General features: G+C 34.1%; 1 protein-coding gene across 1 annotated transcript; it reads right to left on the bottom strand.

Moving 5' to 3' along the window:
• Positions 1–579: 579 nt before the first annotated feature.
• Positions 580–26,859, bottom strand: LOC114540919 (agglutinin-like protein 7). Its single transcript, XM_028560915.1, has 53 exons — positions 26,842–26,859; positions 22,720–22,764; positions 22,497–22,541; positions 22,363–22,404; positions 21,612–21,653; positions 21,404–21,454; positions 21,256–21,297; positions 20,880–20,927; positions 20,742–20,786; positions 20,164–20,211; positions 20,016–20,057; positions 19,671–19,718; positions 19,531–19,572; positions 19,267–19,311; positions 19,109–19,156; positions 18,969–19,010; positions 18,830–18,871; positions 18,482–18,529; positions 18,075–18,119; positions 17,925–17,972; positions 17,791–17,829; positions 17,653–17,694; positions 17,426–17,473; positions 17,286–17,327; positions 17,037–17,108; positions 16,685–16,729; positions 16,307–16,354; positions 16,168–16,209; positions 15,789–15,833; positions 15,259–15,300; positions 14,837–14,881; positions 14,525–14,572; positions 14,388–14,429; positions 13,413–13,442; positions 13,039–13,071; positions 12,322–12,408; positions 11,667–11,777; positions 10,032–10,151; positions 9,718–9,833; positions 9,271–9,338; positions 8,923–9,146; positions 8,124–8,252; positions 6,937–7,052; positions 6,573–6,640; positions 6,092–6,315; positions 5,525–5,653; positions 4,596–4,708; positions 3,994–4,061; positions 3,720–3,895; positions 2,624–2,758; positions 2,322–2,342; positions 1,898–2,006; positions 580–1,334 (listed from the first exon to the last, which is right to left on the bottom strand). The coding sequence occupies exons 2-53, from the start codon at positions 22,733–22,735 to the stop codon at positions 1,202–1,204; spliced, it is 3,639 nt and encodes a 1,212-aa protein (XP_028416716.1). The 5' UTR covers positions 22,736–22,764; positions 26,842–26,859; the 3' UTR covers positions 580–1,201.
• Between the last annotated feature and the right edge of the window lie 239 nt (positions 26,860–27,098).

Below are 27,098 nucleotides of genomic sequence, written 5' to 3'. Positions count from 1 at the left end.
ACAAAATTATTAATACTAATTAAGATGTTGTATCAAAGTTCATATAATTATGAATTACTAAGTTATAACACCTTTATGGAGAACTACAGAGGTATACATGTGACCTAAAATACTGCGCAATGATTGGAAGTTAGACTCATTAATTTTTCATGCATTTCAAAAATCTTGCAATCACACGGTTATTAATGTTGCAAGCATTAATTAAAACGTTCTGTTGCACATATTTCAAAAGAGTGGCACAATGAATGTACAAAAGCAACTGAGAGATCCTATCCAGGTGATCCTATCCTCCTGGAACTAGACTAAGTTGTGAATTTGAAATCCATTTCTGGATTAAGGAAACCTGACATCACTTGAAATGTAATTTATCTCGTTTCAAATTTATGTCAGAGCTATAGTTCTATAGTTTAACAAGTTTCATAAAGTCAAAGAGAAAAGAAAGATATAATCGGTTAAAAACTGAAAAATGGATTTCTATTCGGACAACCCCTTCTTAGCGCTTATTAGCTAAAATAAAAGAGCGAGATTCCTGACATTTGACATATTTATCAAGAAATAAATAATTAATAATTATTTATGAATAATTTATTAAGCTAAAAAAAAATTCAAAAGCTACCATATATTTGGAAATATTTTAGTTAAACAATAGGTCGTGTGCGACACATTTCCTAATATACCGGAGGCTGTGCGAATGTTATCTTAAAAGGATTACTGCTATCACACCATAGTTTTTCCAGTTCAGGCATATTTAACTCTTAATTGATCACCCCACAAATATCCGGAAATGATGGAAATATAGGTTTTAGCACTAAAAAGCCTCATAAAAAGCCTCTGATGTTTCACAGTACCGACCTCACGCTCGGTCAATAATCAGTTAACATCCTATAATATACATATGTACGGCTCCTACAATGAACACAGAAGGACATTGAACGGAAGAAAGTTTGCCTGTAGCTGTATTGTATGTTTGTTCCGTTTATAAGTTGAATTGTACACTCTCTTCCCGCCAAATAAAATCTTATATAGTCTTGGGTACTATGGTGTGACATTAATCCCTGTATATGTATACTTTCCTATTTAAATACTATTCTTACATTTCAGTAATATATTGATTTTTCTTGTTCCAAAAAATTGTTATGCTGAATAAAAATACGTACATATGGGTGATAAAATTGTTATAATTACAATGTTTGTTTATTGGCTAATCGTAGTAATTATACATTGCAGCACTTCTTCGATGAGTGGGAGCTGTTATTGAATCGGAGTACTCACTTTGCATTTCAACACGTTCAACCTTTTTGGTCAATTGATACAGTTTTCTTCTTTCCAAAATTCTTAAATTAGAATAAAAATGAACAATGCGTGAAAATATAACTGCATTGAAGTAGTTTTTATCTGCATGTAACACCGAATTTCCCCCAAGTTGCATTACTGCGAAAATTAAATTCGACCGCAGGGGCAGCAAAACCAGGGCACTGGGACACGATTTTGAAAATACTAAAATGTGCCTTTTTTCAAGCGAACGTGTCCTTCTTCGAGTCATTCAATGTGCGTTATTGTTATTGTACATCTTCTCAGATTCAGTAGAGATTTGTATGTAGCAAGCAAGATGTTGCACTACAGAATAAATAATTACGTAAAGTAATTATATTCAGTGAATTTCAAGCTCTTTGCAGATGTAAGGGGTTGAATGTGATATATAGTTCGATATGCGAAAGTGTCATTTTTTGCCCGTGCCCCCCCCCCTCCCCCCTCGCTCTCCAAATTGTTTCGCGGGCCTTGAATCTGGGAAAATTGAGACGGGGGCTAGGGGCTTTACGCTTTTTTACCCTTTATATTTTGGAAAGAAGGTGCAACCAATACCACTTGAAGATCAATCGAAAATATTTTAACTTACTGACAAACTGAGAGTAGTATGAACACGATTGAGAATATGATGCACAGTGCCAGAAATACTAGCATGGTACTAAACATATATTTCACTTTTAAACTGTCTTCTTTGTCCACTAAATGTAAGGGAAACATAAAATCAGTTGTTAACTCACTAAGCCAACATTAAATTTTAGAAATTACTTGGGAGCAGTTTGACAGCTTTTTTAATTAACTTGCGGTTAAATATGGAGGAACTCAAATGTGGCATCTTTTTTGCATATTTTATATAGCAGCATTATATAGATCACCTAATAAGTTACTTTTGTAAATATAAATATAAATGCAATCCGTGGCGTGACTAAAACGATAATTGGCGTGACTAGAACAAAATTTGAATTGGAATTTGAACAAACGAATATATAATTGAATAAACGGCACGGCAATCTCACCTTCCAATAGCGGTGGGAGTGCTAGAATGAAAGAAAAGAAGTAGCTTAGACACATTTTATAACTAAATTTTTTTCAAAATTCTCAATTTTTTTTCATATTTTGAAACGATCTCAAGGCTTCTTCAAACATATAAGTTGCCACCATGTTGGCCCAGTAATTAAGTCCGGCCCTTTGTGATAATTAACGTTTAAAAAAAACGTTAATAATTCCTTAAAACCTTGGACGATCTCACGCTCAAGTTTGAAACCTGATGGCGCCCCATGGCTCAAAGGAAATAAATTCCTGAAAGAACCTTCATTACCTATACAAGTTACACCATCGCCTGTATACCCTTCATTGCAAGAACAGTTGTAAGTTGCCTCAAGGTTAACACAAGACGCGTGTTCTGCACAATCTGGAATATGAATGTCTTCAGCAGGATTACACTCGTCATAGTCTGTTAGGAAAAAAATTTAAGAAAAGAATTAAAGAAAATACAATTTAAACTATTGCTGTAGCTGTTGCTGTTGCTGTCACTGCCGCTGGCGTTGCCGTTGCCGCCGCTGTTGCTGCATATTGCTGCTTGTTGCTATTGCCGCCTGTTGCAGTTGCTATTGCTGCCTGTTGCTGTTGCTGTCTTTGTTGTTGTTGTTGTTGTTGTTGTGGCATGAATTGCATGAATTTGTATTAGTAGCCGTGTAAGCATTTGACAATAACGAAAAAATATATGAAATTATTTAGTTTACATAAACTGTCTGGATACGTTTTATTAATTTCAAAATAAATTAAATTTCCTCTTTAACATTTATTTGTGTCTTTTTCATTCAGAATTTCTCTTTTTTTCATCTCGTAATGGATACAGTACAAGTATATAATACTTATAATATAACTGATGAAGAATAGTGATTATGCATGGTCATATACGGCTTTCAACAAAAATCGCAGCTGATTGGTCAATTCTAGTTTTCCTTAGCAACAGGATAGCAACGGAATCAGCAATGAAAATTGAGTAATTATTTATCGTTGTCATGTTTTTTTAAAAAGTCGCTATTGTGCATTTATTTCGATGTTTTCTACTTGTTTTTTTTTGAAGCGAGAGCAAAGTGTTATATTCCGATGTTTTTTGCAATCAAAATTGTGAAACTAAAATTATTCAAATTATTATTGAATAATGGTATCCTTTTTCGTCCTTGACTAAACTAAAAAAGTACGCGTAAATAAAACAATTTATTGTTCATAAAATTAAAAATCGCAAAGAATGTTCAAAAACGTCGCAAAATGACACAAATGTTAGTAAGTATAAACATGTTTAAATTATACAGAATTTTCATTGCCGGTTCTGTTGCTACCCTGTTGCTAAGGAAAACTAGAATTGACCAATCAGCTACGACTTTTTATTTCTTACCTATCTTACCCACCTGAAAAATTTAGAGCATTCTCTCCAGGGACTCTTGTAAGTTGGAGTGGCCCAATATATTTCCCGCCACTTACTAGGTCTAACTTTGGCTCTAATTCCTGACTCAAACCACTTGCCGTGATTCCAGTTGCTGCTGGATCAAAAGCTGATATTGTATCAACCCCAACAGATCCTGGACTAATTAGAAAAATTCGATTTATACGTTAAACAGTCATGCAGTGAGAAATAAATGAACATACGACAAGTTAAATTTTAGTTGGAAAAGGTATACATACTAAAGCTTGATAACCCGGACTCCTACAAGGTTGGCGGCAAACTTAGTCTTCAGGTAATATTTTTCCACCTTAATGAAAAATGAAAAATGTGTGAGGAACATTTAAATATAAAAATAGTACGTACGAGAAAACAATTTATTTAACGCGGCTCAAAGCGAGGTTAATATCAATAAATAAAGTTGTTATTTATACACATATCAGGACAGTATCACAGTATATTACTGCATGTCTACAGTATTATTCGCCAAACTATTTGTTTGACTACAAAATCTATTTTTCTAAATGTCATCAATGCAAAATTTCGGTTTCATTCTACGATATATTATCAGCCATTTTTGAAGGGTAGATAAAGACTTAAGGTGGATTTCCACTTACAGCGAAATCGTTCGCTAGCGAAATGTTTGCATATTTTCTTTTGAATTTTAACAGCATAAATAAATTAGTTCGACTTGACTGTTCTCAATTCAAAAGAAAATATGCAAATATTTCGCTAGCGAACGATTTCGCTGTAAGTGGAAATCCCTCTTAACATTCACTTTAGGTCGCAAAAGTTTAGTTGAAATGACTTGAAATTAAGAAATTAGATGTACATAATTATTTACCCAGGATGCCACTTCTTCACTGAATTGCAAATACTCAATGCTATTTTTATCATTGTACATAGGTGTATAATTGCGATTAATAATGACAAATCCACCTTCGTATGACAAAATACCTGAATCAAACAGAAAAATGCATATTGGTATTCATTTTTTTACAAAATGCAGCGGGCGGAATCCTAGATTCTCCTGCAGTCTGAGTGGCTGTAACAGCACAGTTATTAGAAAAGACATAGTTTGGAGACTAGATGCAGTACAATACAAATTATTATATGTTATTGTCCATGTTAATGCAAAAAATGGTTCCTTATCCGTCACATACCTATTGTATTTTTGCCCAAATAACCAATAGCAATGGCTTGGCTTAGCTTTTCAACAATGACTTGAACAAGATGTTAATTCAGACCTTACTATTGGTTTATTTGTTCAAAATACAATGGACACGTGACGAATAAGGGACGTAGATAAATCCGATCACATACACATCTCAAATACTATATTTCGCACACTTGCGACGACGAAAAATAATAATAAAAAATTAAAAAAATAAAACAAAATCACAGCAAAACAAACCGAGGCGAATTTTCAACTCCATCGCTGACGCCGGAGTAATTAAACGAATAAGGATTTGATTGTTTATGCTTTTGCCCGAACGAGTGCCGCTTTTTGTAAAAAATACTATTATATTTACCGTTATTAGTCGGTCCGGATAGAAAAAGATTTCCTTCGCGACCCTCGGGTCGTATCTTTCTCTCCAGACATCGTAGCCGGTAAATAACATGCATCTTATCTACCGGTTTCATGATCCTAGATTCATGCAGTTAGCCTGGCGATAACAAATGGCGATGTTAGAGATTCAAACTTCCCTTTATTCAAACATTTTTACCATTAGTTGGCACCCCAATTAGCAAAAACAATGAAAGAATAATTACCGTTGCAGGTTTCTCCAACGAGATATTTTCCAGGACTGATGCAATAACAACGATATGTGCCGGGATAGTTTTCACATTTCTGACCATCACCGCATATTGCTGGGTTTCGGGAACACTCGTTTATGTCGACTAAAATATCGAAGAATAACTAACTAACCGGACAGTTCCTATAAACGGCCGGAGAAGACCAGACTGTGAAGTCGGAATGGCCTAAACTATACCCCAAAAGGAGTGATTTACCTGATCGAATTCACCTTTAAAAATTATGAAGTAGTTTTTACCCAGTTAAAAATGCGCTCCACGTACCTCCACTGTACCAGGGCCGCCGTAAGCAGTTTAAATGGGAAAGGGTAAATCAATTTATTCGTCCAATGCCCGACCTTGCATGATATCAATTATTTATACTTTCGTGTTAATGAGAATGTGGAAATTTTGAAAAGTAAAATATTTTATATCCAAATTTAATTTGAATTGATAGAAAGTGCTGTCCTAAAGCGATCGAATTACGTGCTTAGACAGGCAGATTTCACAGTTTTTGCTACTCTGCAATTGTACGTTATGTCTTACCGACAACATTGCCAAGGGACGGAGAAAAGTTTTTGCCATCTGAGCTTTTAGCAAGAACATAATCATTTCCAAGAACACGCTTTAAGATAACACCCACTGTTTGATCGTTTAACCCGCTGTTAAAAGCGGTTCCAAGCACAGTTGGAGTAGCATCAAATGCAGTGTTGTTAATAAATATTGTAAAGTTGACAACTACACCACCAGAAGACTGGGCGTTATCAGGGCTGAAAGAGACGAGCAAATATGACTTAGACAATATTCACACCTTAAAGTTTTCGAGCGTGTCATTTTCATTTTCATGCCGCGACAAACTCAATAAAAACGATTTTGATAACGCTCGCAAACGCCGCTCGTGTGCACAAAGCCTTAAGTGCTAATTAATAGACAATTGCAGTCAAGTTAGGTGAGAAATATTCATGACGTTAAAAAAGAATTCTTTTAAAAACCCGACGTCTGTGAAATAAACATTATAATTGCCTACCTGAAACTTTCCAAATATGCACCAAAGAAATTCGAGGACTGAGATGATGCTTGAAAATTAGCTTCAACCTATAGTTAGGAAAAATATGCTTCATTTTTCTGTAACCTGTTGCAGTATACATGATTGTCTTGAAAGAGTATGTCTTTAATAGACATCGAATTTATCAGTGTTGCATTTTTCTTTGAATTATGACGATGGCACTTTTTTCCTTTACTAACGATTTGTAGACTAAGCAAGGTTGTAAATATTAACGTGTGTAACTAATTTATTGAGAGAATTAGTACTATGGTCAAAGGTCTAGAAATTATTCTATGACACCACTGGTTGTAATCATAATGAAAATAGAGAAAAAGCAGCCACATACATCGGCCTCCAGAGCTTTTTGTAATGCCATGTACGTTGGGGATGTTTTATCTTGCAGATCGTTCGAGTAAGAAGCACCTTCTATAATTGTGAACTCCAGCTGATACAAAAATGCTCCTAGGAATGGAAAAAAATTTAAAATTTGAGAAGGGTGCTGCGAGAGTTGGCGCTGGTAGGGCCGTAATCCTAGAGAGCTAGATTGCGCTGCTGGAACTATATATGATCCAATAGAGAACATAAGCTAACAGAATCATGTTCCTAAAGCGTTTATGCTGGTAGAATCATGAACCTGTAGAAGGCTTACGTTAGTAGAACAATGATCCTAGAAAGCCTATTATGCCATGATGATCATATAGAGCTCTTGCGCTGGTAGCACCATGATCCAATAGAGGGCATACCCTGTATATAGAACTATGATCCTATACAGAGCTTGCGCTGGTAGAACCATGCATGATCATATAGAGAGCCGCGTCCGCTGGTAGAACAAGTTTATTATACAGTAGCTGTTTATCAAGCTATAGATGCTCATTACAGCTAGAAAACTATTAAAACATACCCAGAAATTCAGGACATTATCATAAAAGTTCGTATGCTAGGATTTCGTAATCAAAGATGGCTGTCTTGTTATTATAGAATTATATAAGGCACGAGAAAAAATTTCAAATTAAAGCAACTTCTATCTTAGGTATTGCAGTTGCGGAGCTCGATTTAATACGGGCCTATAACAGGTTCCAGGTAATTTCATAGCTGCTTGAAATATAATGGCTAGCAAGTTGCTCAGATGACATTCCTGGAGAACCTGATGAAGGTAAAATAAAAATATGTAAAAATTGTGATAAAAGTACTGAGTTTCTGCTCGTCTTAAATCGATCTATAAGTCTACAATAACCAGATTAACTTTGATTGCGAAATCCTGGCATTATGAACTTTTATGGTAATTCATGTCCTGAATTTCTGGTTATGAGGATGAGCTGATTTTTTCAGTATATCACACAATCATCAACAGATGGGAAATTTGAAATTATTATTAATTGGGTAACGCAAAATGCATACAACTCCGATTTATAACACTTCCTAACAATGTATTAAATGTATGCCTCAGAAATTTACACCCACATTCGATGAACGACGAATTGATATTCGCGTGATTGAAGTAGGCTAAACAAAAAAAAAATCAAGAACAATTACCGACACAGGTTCCCTTGACAAGATGTGTCCCAGGGCTAGCACAATAACAACGATATGTTCCAGGAAGGTTTTCACATTTTTGACCATCACCGCATATTGCTGGGCTTTGGGAACACTCATTTATGTCGGCTAAAAATTTGAAGAATAAATAGCTAACTGGGGTACTCCTAGACAGCAACACTACATAGGCATTTGTAGCAAATTATCGAGTTAATATCATGAATAAATTTTAGAGCGGGAAAAATAAGAACTTACTTCATTCAGTTACACTTACATATCTAGTTACTTTACGTTGGGCAGCAAAGTAAAGATTTCGTTTAAAAAGGCATAAATAGGAAGCGTATATAAAATTTTTGGGTAGGGGTAGGGCAGGCAAAAGATTTCAGCAATAATGACCTGAATAACCGGTATATAATGCCTGACTTATCACTGATTTCAGTAACAATTGTCTAAATTTTGGCACAGACATTTTCGTATAAATGATAATTTTACGTGAAAACATAATAGCTTTTCGATAATAACTATCCCTTATCTTAAGCAAAGTGTCTGGATTTTGAATGATGGGAAGTTTTGGCGATTGCAATTACATTTTAAAACAAAAGCGTCCAATAAAAAGACGAGTTATCACTTATAACATCAGTGTTTTAATAAAGAAAGCCCAGGGAAGATTAGATTAGAATTAAAGACTGCGAACACTTTTAAAATACAGTATCGGTACTTTAAATTACCATCCTAAAGTAGAAATGTTTATTTCTAGGTTGGTTCTGCCCCTGTGAATGGAAGCTATGTAAACACTCACCGACAACATTATCAAGAGAAGGCGAAAAATCCTTTCCATTGGTGCTTTTAGCAAGAACATAATCATTTCCAAGAATTCGCTTTTTAATACCTCCAACTGTGTCGTCTTTTAGCCCGCTGTTGAAAGCTGTTCCAAGTACAGTCGGAGTAGCATTAAATGCAGCTTTTTCAGTGAAAATTGTAAAGGTAACAACTACACCACCAGAAGATTGGGCATCATCACGGCTGGAGCAAAAGAAATAATTTGAACTGGCTTGATAATGTAGGGGCTTCTTTCCAAAAGAACAATTATACCGTCAAAAACAAATTATTTTCAATAAGAAATTAAAAAAAAAAATTATTATTTTACCTGAAACTTTCCAAATATGCACCTAAGTAGTTGGATGACTGTGACGATGCTTTAAAATCAGCCTCGACCTAGTTTGAAAAAGTTCCATACTTTATCATCCATGGGATGCATTTACCGCATCCGGGTACTATTTACTGCACCACATGTTATTGTCATGTGTAAGAGAAAAGAAGTACATTTATATCACACCTGGAAATAATTCCAGCCTTTTCTATTCCAGTATTGCATTTTGCATAACACGATTTTAAATTCATAAGTAATCGGTTTGTTAGTAATAAAAACTGGCTAGGTTCAATTGAATCGTTACAATCATTGACATTCGTTACCATCATTGACATTCGTTACAATCATTGACATTCGTTACAATAATTAACATTCGTTGGACAATTGTGTGCTACGTCGCAACACTGTTTGAAGTTATACCGAAAAATATATAGAAGCACATACATCACTTTCCAGAGCCTTTTGTAATTCCATGTATGTTTTGGATGTTTTGTTTTGCAGATCGTCCGAGTAAGAAGCACCTTCTATGACGGTGAACTCCAGCTTATAAGACAATGCCTCTATATGAATGGAAAATATAATACGATCTTTTTTTTCCTACGTTTAATAAGAGGTCAAGGATTTATAATGAGTTCTTGAAAAATCACTTGTCTTGAATGACAATTATACCCAAGGAAACATGCAAACAAACAAAATTTCATATACTTAAACGTTTATCTTAATGTTGTATATTAACCTAGTAACACGGGAAAACCTACCTTCGCATTTATTTCCAATGTAGAAAAATCCGGTAGGACATTTGCACACGTAGGAACCAAATCTATTTTCACACAAACTATTTCCGCATATTCCCGGTGATGAAGTGCATTCGTTTACATCTAAAAAAATGCTCATAAATATACAAGGACTTGGAAAAATCGGCGATTTTGTAATGCAAAAAAATGCCTAAAAAACAGGCGATTGATTTACGGAGGCGCATAGGTATTTTCAATAGAAGGTGAAACGCTAAAAAACTTGAAATAATTTTTCAAATAAAAATTGCGATAAACCACTTCTGTTTAAAACATGTATGGTGTCGCGAAAATGTGGATATAATAAGGCATTGTAGTATATAGATCTCTGACCTTTCTTGACAAGTTATGGTAACACTATCCGGCAACATTATGCTTGAGTAATAGACATGTAGATATATAGCTAAGGCATATTTTGTCTGGGTTCGTAGTAAACGTGTGAACATATGAAAAGGCTTATTGTTATTGAAACGTGTTTAGTGTTTTCATTGATATTACAACAAATAATTATGTACAATACATACAGTAGGGGGCAAAAGTTTGAGTCCAGTCGTTGTAGAATACCAGTATTAAATCCTGGCAGTGTATTCGAGTTAAGACCTGCGTGCTAGTGTTTCAGAACAGTAAACCATATTAATTGCACACTGTTTCGGCCCTAATGATCTAAATTATCACAAAATAAAGTTCTTATTCCTTAACATTGCCCAAGATGAGTGGGAAAAGGGCAAAGTGATGGTGCACAAGAACAAATAGTTGCAATAAGTATTGAAGGATTCTTTCGTTGTAAGATCGCAGAAAAAGCGAGAATTTCAAAAGGTGGTATGCAACTAACCTTGGAGAGGTTCGAGGAAACTAAATCCTACTCAAGCAAACTTTTAGCTGCTTCGGTCATGCTGGGTTTGGCAATATTGAAAGATATAATGGGATCCTAATTAAAGAAAAGTATCATCCAAATCTTCAAGGACACGGAATTTCATCTGCTACAAAGATGATCGCGCGTCTAACTACATGACAATCACCCTAAGCACATGCACATCTTCTATGTGCCAGAAATCCAGAAGCAAACTCGTTTTGGTGATCTCTTTCTCATGGCTTTCCACCTCAAATTCCAGATCTAAAACCTATGGAGCACTTGTAGGACCATTTTAAGCGGAAAAGGGCGAGACACAGACCCACCAGCCAGGATGACTTGAGGCAAGTGGTCAACGAATGCTGGCAAGGTATTGAACGTGCGACATTAAAAAACCTATGGAATCTACGCCAGCAAGAATAAAGGCCGTTTCAAGAGAAAAAAAGAGGGATACTAAGCATTGACATGAAATGCATGTTTGCACATTAACATACGTTAAATGAATATCATAACACATCATAGTTGTTGTGCAGCATGTATTTTTCTGTTTACTTATTTACTTTTTCCTAGTTCACTTATCGGTAAGGTTTTCTATAGAATATTAATATATGCTGCTAAAACAATTAAATACAGTAACTGGACTCAAACTTTTGCCTCCTACTGTATGTGAAAAGATGTCGGAATAAAAAACCCATATTTAAAAACCTGGGATGATAACGGTTTGGGTGATAACGGGTATAAAAATTTTGTACCTGTACAAGTTTTTCCTGTGCCAGTGTAACCCGTATTGCAGCTACATGAGAAGGTATTCCCGACGTTTGTACAGACTGCATTGACATCACATGGATTTGTCGAGCAAGGAGCTATGTATATAAAAGTGCATATAATTATAATGTAGTTAAAATTATTTACTGTTTCCGCGTCCTGGGAGGAAACAAATCGCATTAGGTACAGAATACGCGTTGATTCATGTTCTATCATTACTAATGCTACATTTAACAGCTTATACACAAAGGGGGTAAGATCAAAAAGTTTTAAACTGAAGTGAATTTGGGGGACGCTTATAAGAGCATTGGCGAATTGAGGGTAAATTAAAATAAAGTACATGGCGTAATTTCAAGTACAACGCTATTGGTTATCGATTTCAAAAGAATATAATTAAAAGAAATAAAATCAACCAAAGTGATGGCAAATCAGAGCTGTCATAATTTTTTCCGACTTAGGTAGTTTTCAACATTTGCATAATTATTTTCTTTTGAATTTTGACAGAATGCATGAATACAATATTTCAGTTTGATTGTTTCGTTTTAAAAGAAAATATGCAAATAAGTTGCTACGAACAATTTTTTCTATCTGCAAGTGAAGAAAATCATGTATAATAATTTGTTTAAAAATTGTGTTAAATACCTGAACTCGGTGACTGCGTTGATGATACGATTTCAGCTCCTTGTGTAGTTGCCGTTGGTGCAATTGCAAAAGACGATGGTAACTTGACTACCAGGCAAAGAGAAAAATGAGTGATTCAATGCGGCAGTTATGATGTCGAGCTTTGATATTGAGAGAAGATTTTGTATAGTGTAGTAAAAAATTAGCATGTTCTCCAACAGCAAACTTGTAAAAATCGGATGCGCTGGTTCCAACATAACATAATTCATTCATTATCAAATCTCTATTGAAGTTTAGTGCACTCTTAGGACTTTCGTTTCATGCGATACTATGCATATAATTAATAAATATACTTTTTTAAAACAAAAAAATTGCGCGTTTAGAAAGTGCATGGGAATTGGGAAGATATTTATCTGGTGAAAAGAGTGCACAAGAGTCACTTGATGATTAATTTTTCGTGGTTTGTCCCTCCTCGTATCATACAACACACAAATGCTGCGTCAAGACGAACTACCCATTCAAATTCGTCGAATAGATAATATTCGTTTTGACGGATGATCGTCTGTTCGCCCGTGTTTACACACAGAGGAACTAAAAGACGAACTATCTTACGCTTGCCCAACATCGTCTAGATGAATCATCGGCCGTTTTTAGTATATCTAGCCAATGTGGAAGATGAAAGGAAAACTTTCAAAGCAGCATTTTCAGTCAGGGATGAATTATGCATGCGATACTGACCTGATGTTGTAGTCGGTGGACTCGGAAGAGCATCTGTAATATAAGTCGAATTTGAATTAATTAAATTTTCACAGATCATGTATAGCAATAAAGTTATGTCAAGTTGCGCATTGGTTTTTAAATTTGGCATGGCCGGAATTTCTCTGAGCCCGAGCATTAGTTTATTCTCATTCAGAGTTTACAGCATTACAGCATTACAAAGCTTTACAGCATTAAATACTTGCACGTGATGTACCTATACAAACTAATTTACTTATTGATGCCACCATGCAAACTTACAAGAATATTAAAATATAGCAGATTAAATTGCAAACAGAGCGTTTGTAACAGGAAATTACTGGTATATGTATAGCAGTGATTGTTATTAGTTATACCTGTTGAAGTGACCAGATTCATGATAAATTCTGGAAGGTAAAAAATATTTGTATAGCATAAATATACCGTGTATATCTATAATTATATACTCTCTTTCAAACTGGTGTTTATAATGCCAAGAATCTGAAGAATTCCATACAATTCCATAATAATTATTATCTATTGTTCGAATTGCATTCGACGCGTCCAAAATGCGACGTATAACCCAGGCCTTATAACACTGGAAATAAATGCTATATTTCCGCGTATCCATGTATATATTATTCTCTACACTTTACAAATTCAAAAGCCCTACCTTAAACGCTCAACCCTTTCAACACTCATTTTTAATTGCACTCTGATATTAGGAGCAACTCGTTTTTTTATGGGTGTCAGTATATGACAGTAAATAATGCAAGTAGTATCTATCGGCACTAGTATCTATAGACCAATAGTTATGCGACGCATTTTAGACGCGTCGAATGCAATTCAAACAATAGGTATGTACGATAATGAAGCTTAACGTGGTTTATCGTCTCAGATAAATTAACCACATCAAGCTTCATTATTATATATATCTGTTGTTTGAATTGCATTCGACGCGACAAAAATGCGACGTATAACCCAGGCCTTAACACTGAAAATAAATGCTGTATTTCCGTGTATCCATGTATATATTATTCTCTACACTTTACAAATTTAAAAGCCCTACCTTATACGCTCAACCCTTTCAACACTCATTTTTAATTGCACTCTGATATTAGGAGTAACTCGTTTTTTATGAGTGTCAGTATACGACAGATTTTTGTGTTATTGGCAATGAGACCTATATTTTTGAATGCATCAACTAAGATGTCACAATCTTATATGGTATGAAAAAACCGCAGTTAACATAAGTTATTAGACAGGTATGTATATATCCGTATTTAGTCTAGTATGGAGAGTATGTAGATAGTGTATATTTCTGGAAAGATTGGAAATAATTTTTCACTGACCTGTGGCGCTAGTTGCTTGAATTTGCATCGTGGCTGAGTCAACTATAACGTGCATGGGACATTTAAATAAATTACATAAAAAGGAAAGAAAAAATATTTTTGTCACGATGCATGATTTGGAAATAAACATTTCTTACCTGTGGGGTTGCTTGCTTGAATTTGACTAGAAGATAGCCCTTTTGCAGCTACAAACATGCATGCATTATAGAAATTATAATCAATATAATTTAAATTTTCTTTGGTACTGATTTGAATTGAAATTTTCAAAAGAACTCTAAAAGTGCGTTACTTCCTACTTCACAATCGAATTAATTTGATGCAACTGAATGTCATACTGTAAATACCTACCTGAGTGTATAATATGGAACACACTTAATTGCAATGGCCGTGTTTTATGCAATTTTTTAGCCAAAGATGACTTGATTTTTTAAGATTTTAGTTCATTTTACCTGAATAAGAATCCATGACAACAAATGACGTGGTATCTTTCGGCTCTACATTTTGAAAATAGCAAGCGCTCATGAAGTAAGAATAACGAATTTCGTTTAAATGAACATTAATGCGCTGCGGTTATCTTTTAATCACTACTAAAAGCACAACATCAATACTTTCGTCAACATCATGATGCCATAGATTAAAACGGAGTGATTATAGATAATAGCACGTAATACTATTTAGAGTTATTATTATACATTCTTGTGTATATCTTGTATATATACGTAGTGTATTTCAGTGGCGGGTCTAGAGGTAGTCTGAAAAAATTATACTATACAGCATAAAATTTAGACGTGTGCATGTAATTTATTCTGACTTCCCCTAGAGCCGCCACTGATGTGTTTCTGGCAATGATCAAACTAGTTTAGGCTATCACCTGCGGTGCTTGTTGCTTGCATTTGTTTCGTCGATTGGTCACCTATTATATGAGATATTTAATTAAATTCCATAAAAAAATATCAAACCCTGGTTTATGCCTAAAGCTATAAAGATTTTTCCTCACAAAATATTTTGAAAAAGAACATTTTCTTAACTGTGGGACTAATTGCTTGAATTTTACTAGAGATTTAATTAAAACAGAGAACAACATGCCTCTCAAGCAGCAATATTTTAAATATTTTTCATAACTGATAGGCTACTTAGTTGTTACTATTGAAATTTTTTTTCCACCATTGTTTTTTTGTTTTAAGGAGAGCCTGAAAAATCTTTAAGCGGGGTTTTTCCATTCATTCTCTAAGAACTCTGAATGTGCAGTATTTCAAACTTATTACCTCACAATTAAACTGATGCATGCATTACATGATCGGTGTATGGACCACGCTCAACCTCAATGGCGTATCATGATACTCCCAATAATATTACTTGTTTTTTGTCGATGCCACGTTTTTAAATATTAATACATTTTACCTGAAGAAGAGTCCATGACAACAAATGTCGCAGTATCCTTTCGAACTAAATATCAAAATAGCAATCGTTCATCAGGTAAGATAGTCAAGGCCTTATCACTTAAGCTTGATATTTTTGCAGGCATTATGTTGAAAAAATAATATGTTGCAAGTAGCATATGGCTGGATTTATTATACATGCTTGTATATAATATATATATATATATATATATATATATATATATATATATATATATATATATATATATATATACATATATATATATACATATATATATATATATATATATATATATATATATATATATATATATATATATATATACTTATGTATACGTATACGTGGTGTATTTCTGGAAACGTTGAAAATAATTTATCACCTGTGGTGCTTGCTGCTTGAATTTGTATCGTCGATGAGTCAACTATTACGTGATATGTGTAAATTAGTTCCATGAAAAGAAAAAAAGTTAAAAAAAAAGGAATTTTTGTGACAATTATTTCGCAAATGGTCATTTTTACCTGTAGGGTTGCTTGATCGAATTTGACTGGAAGTTAGCCCTGTTGCAGCTAAAAACATTAGAATAATATGCGTTTTAAAAAGTAATACAATATGAAATTACTCTGGCACTTATTCCAATTGAAATTTTCAATGATCAATTTTTTTCTATGAGAGCTTTAAAGGTTTTCAGGGGGAAGATATCTAAACATTTGTGAAATAATAACTATAATTGTGGGATCTCAAATAAATTACTTCACAATTTGAAAACTGATATTCATGCACATCTGTATAATTATGGAACACACTTAATTTGAAAATTTGGGTATCATGGTATTCTTAAGAAAAAAATGAATTGATTTTTTATTGGTGCTAGAATTTCAAATTTCAATACACTTTACCTGAAGAAGAATCCATGGCAACAAATGATGAAGTATCTTTTGGCACTAAATAGTAAAAAAAGGGACCGTTCATTTGATCATCGATCGTTTGCGATCCGTTTATAAGATAGTCGTTTAAACGAGCAGTGCGAGTTGGTTATTTTGTTAATTAGCACTGGAGTCTAATATTTTTTTAAGCGATATGATGAAAAAAAAAGAATATTTTTGAAGGCGATATAATGAAAAAATAATATTTTTGAAGGCGATATGATGCAAAAAAAATATGGTGTGATTAGCATCTGGCTGGATTTATCATAATTTATATCCTTATATAAATAGTGTATTTCAGAAGACGTTGGGAATAATTAATCACCTGTGGTGCTTGTTGCTTGAATTTGTATCACCGATGAATCCATGACAACGAATGACGTAGTATCCTTTTGCACTAAATTGCAAGGTAGCAAGTTCGTCAGGAATGATAATAGTTTCAACGACCATTGCGAGGCGTATTTTTGTTAATAGCACTGAAGTCTAATATTTTTGAAGGGATTGTGATGCAAAAAATATCCTTAAATATCCTTATGTACGTGGTGTATTTCTGGAAACGTTGAAAATTTATTACCTGTGGTGCTGGTCGCTTGAATTTGTATCGTCGATGGGTCAACTATTACGTCAAATATGCAAGTTAGTCCGTGAATAGAAAAACGTTTCAAAAAAAGAAAAAATGTTTATGACAATTATTTGGTAAGTAGATATTATTACTTGTAGGGCTGCTTGCTTGAATTTGACTGGAAGTTAGCCCTGTTGCAGCTAAAAACAATAAAATAATATGCGATTTAAGATTTTAATAACATTTTCTTGCTTTTGTAGGAGAGTGTGAAGGGTTTTTAGGGAGGGGGGCCCAAACATTCTCAAACATACGTATGCATCATGAATGTATATGTTATTTATATTGTGTATTCCGAGAAACATAGAAAAAAAATTTTTACCTGTTGTGCCTATTGCTTGAATTTGTATCGTCGATGAATAATCTATTATGAGATACATGTAAATAAGATTCAAAAATCAAAATTTCCAGGGAAAAAAATTTTTTTGTGACAATTATTCATCAAATGGTAATTTTTCACCTGTGGGACTTGCTTGAATTTGTATCGTCGACGAGTCTCCTATTACGTGAAATATGTAAATTAGTCCCAAGAAAAGAAAAATTTTCAACAAAGAGTAGTTTTTATGGCAATTATTTCCAAACGGACATTTTTACCTGTGGGGCTGCTTGCTTGAATTTGACTGGAAGTTAGCCCTGTTGCAGCTAAAAATAGAATAATATGCGTTTTAAACAACAATATGATGTAGAAAGCACCACAAAAGACTAGATTTTTTCGGTAGGTTTAAAACTTTCAATACATCTTACCTGAAGAAGAATCCATGACAACGAATGACGTAGTATCCTTTTGCACTAAATAGCAAGAAAGCAAGTTCGTTAGGAAAGATAGTCGTTAGAACGACCATTGCGAGGCGGTTATTTAATTAAATAGTACTGAAGTGTAATATTTTTTAAGGCATTGTGATGCAAAAAAATATTATGCTGCGATTTGCATATAGCTGGATTTATTATAAATGAATGTATATATCCTTATGTACGTTGTGTATTTCTGGAAACGTAAAAATTTTCCCCTGTGGTGCTTGTTGCTTGAATGTGTATTGCCGATGAGTCAACTATTACGTAAAATATGCAAATTAGTGCGTAAAAAGAATAACGTTCCAAAAAAGAAATAATGTTTATGACAATTTTTTGGAAAATGGATATTATTAGCCTACCTGTAGGGCTGCTTCCTTGAATTTGACTGGACGATAGCCCTGTTGCAGCTAAAAACAATACAATAATTTGCGATTTAAATTTTGAAAAGCATTGTCTTGCTTTTGTAGGAGAGTTTGAAAGGTTTTTAAGGGGTGGGGGTCCCTAAACATTCATGGAGAAGAGCTTTGAATGTGCGGTATAACAACTTACTTCGCAATTTAACTGATGAAATACATTCAATTTCTATGGCAGTGTATCATATCCATCGTAGTTTTGAGTAAAGAATAAATTACTATATACGTATGCATCATGCATGTATATGTTATTTATATAGTGTATTTCTAGAAACATCGGAAATAATTTTTTACCTGTTGTGCCCGTTGCTTGAAATTGTATCGTCGATGAATCATCTATTATGTGAGATATATAAATAAGATTCAAAAAATAAAATTTCCAGGAAAAGAAATCATTTTTGTGACAATTATTCATCAAATGGTCATTTTTCACCTGTGGGACTGCTTGCTTGAATTTGTATCGTCGACGAGTCTCCTATTACGTGAAATATGTAAATTAGTTCCATGAAAATAAAAAAGTTTCAAAAAAGGAAAGAATTTTTGTGACAATTTTTCGCAAACGGACATTTGTACCTGTAGGGCTGCTTGCTTGAATTTGACTGGAAGTTAGCCCTGTTGCAGCTAAAAACATTAGAATAATATGCGTTTTAAACAACAATATGATGTAGAAAGCACAAAAAGAGACTAGATTTTTTATCCGTTCTAGGTTTTCAACCTTTAATACATCTTACCTGAAGTAGAATCCATGACAACGAATGACGTAGTATCCTTTTGCACTAAATAGCAAGGTAGCAAGTTTTTCAGGAAAGATAGTCGTTTGAACGACCATTGCGAGGCGGTTATTTTATTAAATAGCACTGAAGTCTAATATTTTTGAAGGCATTGTGATGCAAAAAAAAAGCTGCGATTTGCATATAGCTGGATTTGTTATAAATGCATGTATAAATTCTTATGTACGTGGTGTATTTTTGGAAACGTTAAAAAAAATTTATCACCTGTAGTGCTTGTTGCTTGAATTTGTATCGTCGACGAATCAACTATTACGTGAAATATGCAAATTAGTCAGTGAAGAGAAAAAGGTTTTCAAAAAAGAAATAATTTTTGTGTCAATTATTTGATAAGTAGATATTATTACCTGTGGGGCTGCTTGCTTGAATTTGACTGGAAGTTAGCCCTGTTGCAGCTAAAAACAATAGAATAATATGCGTTTTTAATTTTTAATAATATTGTTTCGCTTTTTTTTGGAGAGTGTGACAGGTTCTTAAGAGGGAAGGGGGGAGGGGCAACATTCATGGAAAAGAACTCTGAATGTGCAGTATAACAAACTTACTTCGCGATTTAACTGATGAAAAATATTGAATTTCAGTGGCAGTGTATCATGGTAGTTTTGAGTGAAGAATAAATTACTATACACGTATGCATGTAGCCTATATGTTACTTATATAGTGTACTTCTGGAAAAATCGGAAATAATTTGTTACCTGTGGTGCTCGTTTCTTGAATTTGTATCGTCGATGAATCATCTATTACGTGATATATGTAAATTACATTAAAAGGAAAACCCCAGGTTTTTTAAAGAGAGAGAGAGACATTTCCTGACAAGTATTTTGAAAATTAAAAACCTTTTACCTGCAGGGCTGCTTGTTTGAATTTGACTGGACGATTGCTCGGTTAGAACTGCAATTAATAGGTGAACATACATTTTAAATAGGTATATAAATATTTTTGTTACTTTCTCCAATTAAAATTTTTAAAATAACTTTTGCGGTTTTGAAGAGACTCTATTATTTATGGTTTCGGGTATAATGTTTGGCTAATTAGCGCTAAAGCCCAATTATTTTGATGGTATAAATTAATATTGTGTGATTAGCATATAGCTACATGTATGTATTCATGTCAGTGAACTCAAATAAGACTGGAACGCTCACTCTCTGACTTTCCCTTATTAGGAGTGCAGCCAAGATTGCGGATCATGAAGCCTATCTTGTAGGCATGATCCGTAATCTCGAAAATTTTAAAGGTAAAATCATAATTGCCGCCATTTTACCTACCAAATCTCCGCGTGGTGGCCTGGATCATACCTACAAGAAAGGCTTCAATGCCGCCATCTTGGCTAAAACGTCCGACAAAGTGAGCGTTCCAGTCTTATTTGAGTTCACTGATGCAGATAGTATAAACATTTGGAAACATTTGGAATAATTTATCACCTGAAATGCTTGTTGCTTGACTTTGTATCGTCGATGATTCGTCACCTGTAACGTGAGATATATACATAAATATAATACAAAGGTAAAAGTCCTATTTCTCCATTAGAAATAATGTTATAGACATTGCCCTAAATTTACCTGTGAAACTGCTTGATACGATTTGACTTGAGGATAATTCTGTCATCACTACAAAACGTTATGATAAACATCCTAAGATACTGAATGTGAAATAATTGCACAGTATGGTAACGTAGCTCTTGATGATTTCATGAATCATGCAGCAATATAAAACCTAAGCAATATGTATTGTATCCATGCAATTGAGTGTGAAAACAACCTACTCATTTACCATGTAAACAATTAACGGTGGAAAAACTCGGGAGAAACTTGTAAAAGTTGCGAGAAAAATGTTCTTCCTTTTTATCTTGCATTTCGCATAGTTGTAGCCACTATGTATACCCATGCGTAGAAAGCGTATTGCAGTAAACAGCGTAAGTAAAAAATTTCTATTCACCTGTGGCACTACTTGCCTGCGTTGCCATCGTTGATGTGTCTCCTATTACAATGTATTTCGAAAAATTGATTATCAGATGCAAAAAGTTATGCAACAAGCTAAGACAATCAACATTTTTTGTTTTTCTTAAAAATTCATACAAGTTTACCTGCGGAACTAGTGGGGTGAATTTCACTTGTAGACACAACAGTAGGGAACACTATAAAAGTAAATTTGCGTAATCGTCTGAAGTGCTGTCATTCTCTTCCAACACAAAAAAAATAAGGTGGGGAAAATTTAACGAATTCAAACATTTCCTCTTCAGCCCATACTCCAAGCATAAAAAATAATCGATCGCTAATTTAAATTCATTTTACCTGAAGAAGAATCCACTGAAACAAAAGATGAAGACAGTATTTCTAAATGTGAAGATAAAAGGGGAGTTAAGCCGGTGTCTGGCAGTTATAGTCTGGTCATTTTATTCATTTATTTTAGAAATAGTTTGATCTGGAAAAACTAAAGGAAATTGGCCATTTTCTGCTTGCTTTAGACGGTAGCTAATTTTAACCATTTTTGTGGTGTCCACACGAGACATAACCCAATGTCGGTAACCGTTTCAAAATCGGTTATAGAAGCAGCTTGATCGAGTTAAAAATTTTGTCATATGCATAATCTATTTTGAATTTCCAAGTGTTTATCAGCACACTCATTCATAGGAGTTATGTTAACTGTATAAATATGTTGATATAATAATAATGAAAATAATAATTTAACCAGTTCTAAAAAAAACAACTCTTAGTTTTTTGCATTAAAACACTATTTATGTTTCGAAATGCCACGAGTTGTAACAGCGATGACGAAAAGCATGAAGCATCGTGAACTACGTATTCTTTTCTTGTTAAAGCGCTCTCTCTACGTATACAGAGGTTAAATGTTCTTTTGTATTCATACAGTACACATTATTATAAAAAAGAACAACAAAGACTCGAAAATGACTGTTTAGTTTCAAATAATATAAAGCAGACCCGTTTTAATTCATTGAATGAAGTGTTGAATAAATTATGTATCAATAAGAAATGTTTTTCCACCAAAAATCACGGGGAGTATTCTCTAGCTCGATCCACTTACCACTGGTGCTATTCGCTTGAATTTCTATCGTTGATGAGACGCCTGTGACATTCAGTTTCAATATGTAAATATTTTTTCAAGGTCTGGTCGTAAATTATACAAAGAATTTTCTAAATGATTGGTCAAATTTATACCTGCGGAACTGGTTGCTAAAATTTGAGTGGAAGATAATGACACGACTGTAAAAGTGATAAGGATTGAAATTTTTAACCATTAAGAAACAGCGGATTATGAAATTTATCTTATTTTATGATTCTGAAACGCTTTGACAAATAATGCACGTATTTATACCAATCATGCAAATAATAATGCATGCATTACACGGAAGAATTAGGCATAAAATTGTAATGACTTTACCTGAAGAACTGTCCATTGTAATAAATGTGGTAGACGATTGAGACACTATAATTATGTGTAAGAAAAATCGTTATCATAAGGAGGTGATTTACATAAAGATAAAATGATAAATGCTGCCTTCAACAAACAAATGCACCCGCGATATTGGAAGTGTGCAATTAACATGCAATAAATTAACAATAGCAAAATTTTGGCAATTGATGTATTCCACACACTCTCCTAAAAGTACGGTTAATAATATATTTGGCTGAATTATTTACGTTGCCTTACCTGTGCAGTTAAATCCATCTCCAGTGTATCCAGAATCACATGTGCAAATATAAGATCCATCTGTGTTATTGCACGTAGCTTTGGAATGACATGGGGGAGATGTTATGCATTCGTCAACATCTAAAATATAGCAGTTTCAGTACATTTTTTCATTAACTGTGTTCTCCTGAAAGATTTAATAAATTAAATTATTTACGTCGCCTTACCTGTGCAATTAAATCCATCTCCGCTGAATCCAGAATTACATGTGCAAATATAAGATCCATCTGTGTTATTGCACGTAGCATTGGTATGACACGGAAAAGACGTTTGGCATTCGTCTATTTCTGAATTAGCAAGATCAATAAAGCTATTTATTTTCAGTTGATTCTTTTCGGAAGATATGGTAAATTACAATATTTGCACTTTCTTACGTGTACAATTGAATCCATCTCCAGTATATCTAGAATTACATGTGCAGATATAAGATCCATCTGTATTATTGCACGTAGCATTGGAATGACATGGCGAAGACGTTTGGCATTCGTCAACATCTGAAATATAGCAATTTCAGTACATTTTTTCATTAAATGTGTTCTCTTGAAAGATTTAGTAAATTAAATTATTTACGTCGCCTTACCTGTGCAATTAAATCCATCTCCGCTGAATCCAGTATTACAGGTGCAAATATAAGATCCATCAGTGTTATTGCACGTAGCATTGGTATGACATGGAAAAGACGTTTGGCATTCGTCTATTTCTGAATTAGCAAGATCAATAAAGCTATTTATTTTCAGTTGATTCTTTTCGGAAGATATGGCAAATTAAAATATTTGCACTTTCTTACGTGTACAATTGAATCCATCTCCAGTATATCCAGAATTACATGTGCAGATATAAGATCCATCTGTATTATTGCACGTAGCATTGGAATGACATGGCGAAGACGTTTGGCATTCGTCCACATCTGAAATATAGCAATTTCAGTACATTTTTTCATTAAATGTGTTCTCTTGAAAGATTTAGTAAATTAAATTATTTACGTCGCCTTACCTGTGCAATTAAATCCATCTCCGCTGAATCCAGAATTACATGTGCAGATATAAGATCCATCAGTGTTATTGCACGTAGCATTGGTATGACATGGAAAAGACGTTTGGCATTCGTCTATTTCTGAATTAGCAAGATCAATAAAGTTATTTATTTTCAGTTGATTCTTTTCGGAAGATATGGCAAATTAAAATATTTGCACTTTCTTACGTGTACAATTGAATCCATCTCCAGTATATCCAGAATTACATGTGCAGATATAAGATCCATCTGTATTATTGCACGTAGCATTGGAATGACATGGCGAAGACGTTTGGCATTCGTCAACATCTGAAATATAGCAGTTTCAGTACATTTTTTCATTAACTGTGTCCTCCTGAAAGATTTAATAAATTAAATTATTTACGTCGCCTTACCTGTGCAATTAAATCCATCTCCGCTGAATCCAGAATTACATGTGCAAATATAAGATCCATCTGTGTTATTGCACGTAGCATTGGTATGACACGGAAAAGACGTTTGGCATTCGTCTATTTCTGAATTAGCAAGATCAATAAAGCTATTTATTTTCAGTTGATTCTTTTTGGAAGATATGGTAAATTACAATATTTGCACTTTCTTACGTGTACAATTGAATCCATCTCCAGTATATCCAGAATTACATGTGCAGATATAAGATCCATCTGTATTATTGCACGTAGCATTGGAATGACATGGCGAAGACGTTTGGCATTCGTCAACATCTGATATATAGCAATTTCAGTACATTTTTTCATTAAATGTGTTCTCTTGAAAGATTTAGTAAATTAAATTATTTACGTCGCCTTACCTGTGCAATTAAATCCATCTCCGCTGAATCCAGTATTACAGGTGCAAATATAAGATCCATCAGTGTTATTGCACGTAGCATTGGTATGACATGGAAAAGACGTTTGGCATTCGTCTATTTCTGAATTAGCAAGATCAATAAAGCTATTTATTTTCAGTTGATTCTTTTCGGAAGATATGGCAAATTAAAATATTTGCACTTTCTTACGTGTACAATTGAATCCATCTCCAGTATATCCAGAATTACATGTGCAGATATAAGATCCATCTGTATTATTGCACGTAGCATTGGAATGACATGGCGAAGACTTTTGGCATTCGTCAACATCTGAAATATAGCAGTTTCAGTACATTTTTTCATTAACTGTGTCCTCCTCAAAGATTTAGTAAATTAAATTATTTACGTTGCCTTACCTGTGCAATTAAATCCATCTCCGCTGAATCCAGAATTACATGTGCAGATATAAGATCCATCTGTGTTATTGCACGTAGCATTGGTATGACACGGAAAAGACGTTTGGCATTCGTCTATTTCTGAATTAGCAGAATCAATAAAGCTATTTATTTTCAATTGATTCTTTTCGGAGGATAGGGGTATATCAAAATATTTGATATTAAAATATCTTACGTGTACAGTTGAATCCATCTCCAGTATACCCAGTATTACATGTGCAGATATAAGATCCATCAGTGTTATTGCATTTGGCGTCTGAGTGACATGAGGAAGCTTGGCACTCGTCAATGTCTAGAATAGAATTTTTTCTATTCAACTAATTATTTTAAAGATTTGGATCTTTCTAAACACTGGCTTTTCCCGAATGAGCAAAGCAGCCTATGAATTGTCGTTCCAAAAAACAATACCCGCTTCGTCCGAATTATACGCCCGAATGGGAAAGAAGACGTAATGGAAAATCGTAATGGAAAATTCATTAATACTTTTGTAAGTTTACATCCCCTTCTCATATAATGAAATTAATGCATTTATCTACGCATAATGGCTCCATTTATTACCATTAAAGACATTTTGGCAGTGAACTCAAATTAGACTTATTAAGTAAGTCAATCAAATACATTGAACTCAAATAAGACTGGAAAACTAGTTCTCTGACTTTCCCTCATTAATGAGTGAAGCCAAGATGGCGGGTGATCAAGCCATTTTTGTAAGTATGATCCCAGTAAAATAAAAATTCAGCCATTTTACCTGTGAAATTTCGGCGTGGAGGCCTGGATCATACCTACAAGAAAGGCTTTATGATCCGCTATCTTTGCTTGAAACATTTCACAGAGCTATCGTTTCAGTTTTATTTGTGTTCACTGGTCAAGTATGTCTTATTTCAGTTTACTGCATTTGGGCACAGTTTAATGAGATAACCTCTCTGTCACTTGGGCGACTTTAGCTTCCTCTATGTTCTACCACGACAGCCGGGTGTAATTCCTTATCTCCGGGCGGAAATAGTACCCTCGAACGGTGCGCCGCACAGGCTCGGCAATTATGAATTACCCCTGAGCAGTAGGGAAAACCGATATTTATACCTTCTCTTACTCCATTAAATAAGAATATACTCCCTTAAATAAGAATATCTCCGCCGGCTTACCTGTGCAATTAAATCCATCTCCAGTATATCCAGAATTACATGTGCAAATATAAGATCCATCTGTGCTATTACAAGTAGCATTGTGATGACATGGTGAATATACTTTGCAATCGTCAAAATCTAAAATTACAATTTAACCAAACAATTATTTTGAAGGATTTAGAATACTAAATTTTCCTCCTACTTACTTGTGCAATTAAATCCATCCCCACTATATCCAGAATCACATGTGCAATGGTAAGATCCATCTGTGTTATTGCATGTAGCATTTGAATGACACGGGGAAGATGTTAAGCATTCGTCAACATCTAAAATGCCATTTGTACTATTTTTATTTCTCCACTTACACACTGTGATCGACTCAAATATTACGTATTTTAAATTATTTTCGTTGTCTTACCTGTGCAGTTAAATCCATCTCCAGTATATCCAGCATCACATGTGCAAATATAAGATCCATCTGTGTTATTGCACGTAGCATTGGAATGACATGGCGGAGATGTTATGCATTCGTCAACATCTGAAATGGCAGTTGTAGCATTTTTATATTTCCGTCACTATTCTATCTCAAATATTTTTAAAATATATTATTTCGTTGTATAACCTGTGCAGTTAAATCCATTTCCACTATATCCAGAATCACATGTGCAAATATAA

This window comes from Dendronephthya gigantea, unplaced genomic scaffold (genome assembly GCF_004324835.1).
Source record: "Dendronephthya gigantea isolate DGI-Jeju-01 unplaced genomic scaffold, DenGig_1.0 000255F, whole genome shotgun sequence".
In the NCBI taxonomy this organism is placed as follows: domain Eukaryota; kingdom Metazoa; phylum Cnidaria; class Anthozoa; order Malacalcyonacea; family Nephtheidae; genus Dendronephthya; species Dendronephthya gigantea.
This window is presented reverse-complemented; position numbering and strand designations above follow the sequence as displayed.

Bases quoted from the DNA above. Each gene is read 5' to 3' on its own strand.
- LOC114540919 (XM_028560915.1), bottom strand. The intron at 9,147-9,270 runs GTAAAATAATAA...CTTTTGCTCCAG, and splicing joins GCATATTTGGAAAGTTTCAG to CCGTGATGATGCCCAATCTT. The intron at 3,896-3,993 runs GTATGTATACCT...TTTTCTAATTAG, and splicing joins GTCCGGGTTATCAAGCTTTA to TCCAGGATCTGTTGGGGTTG.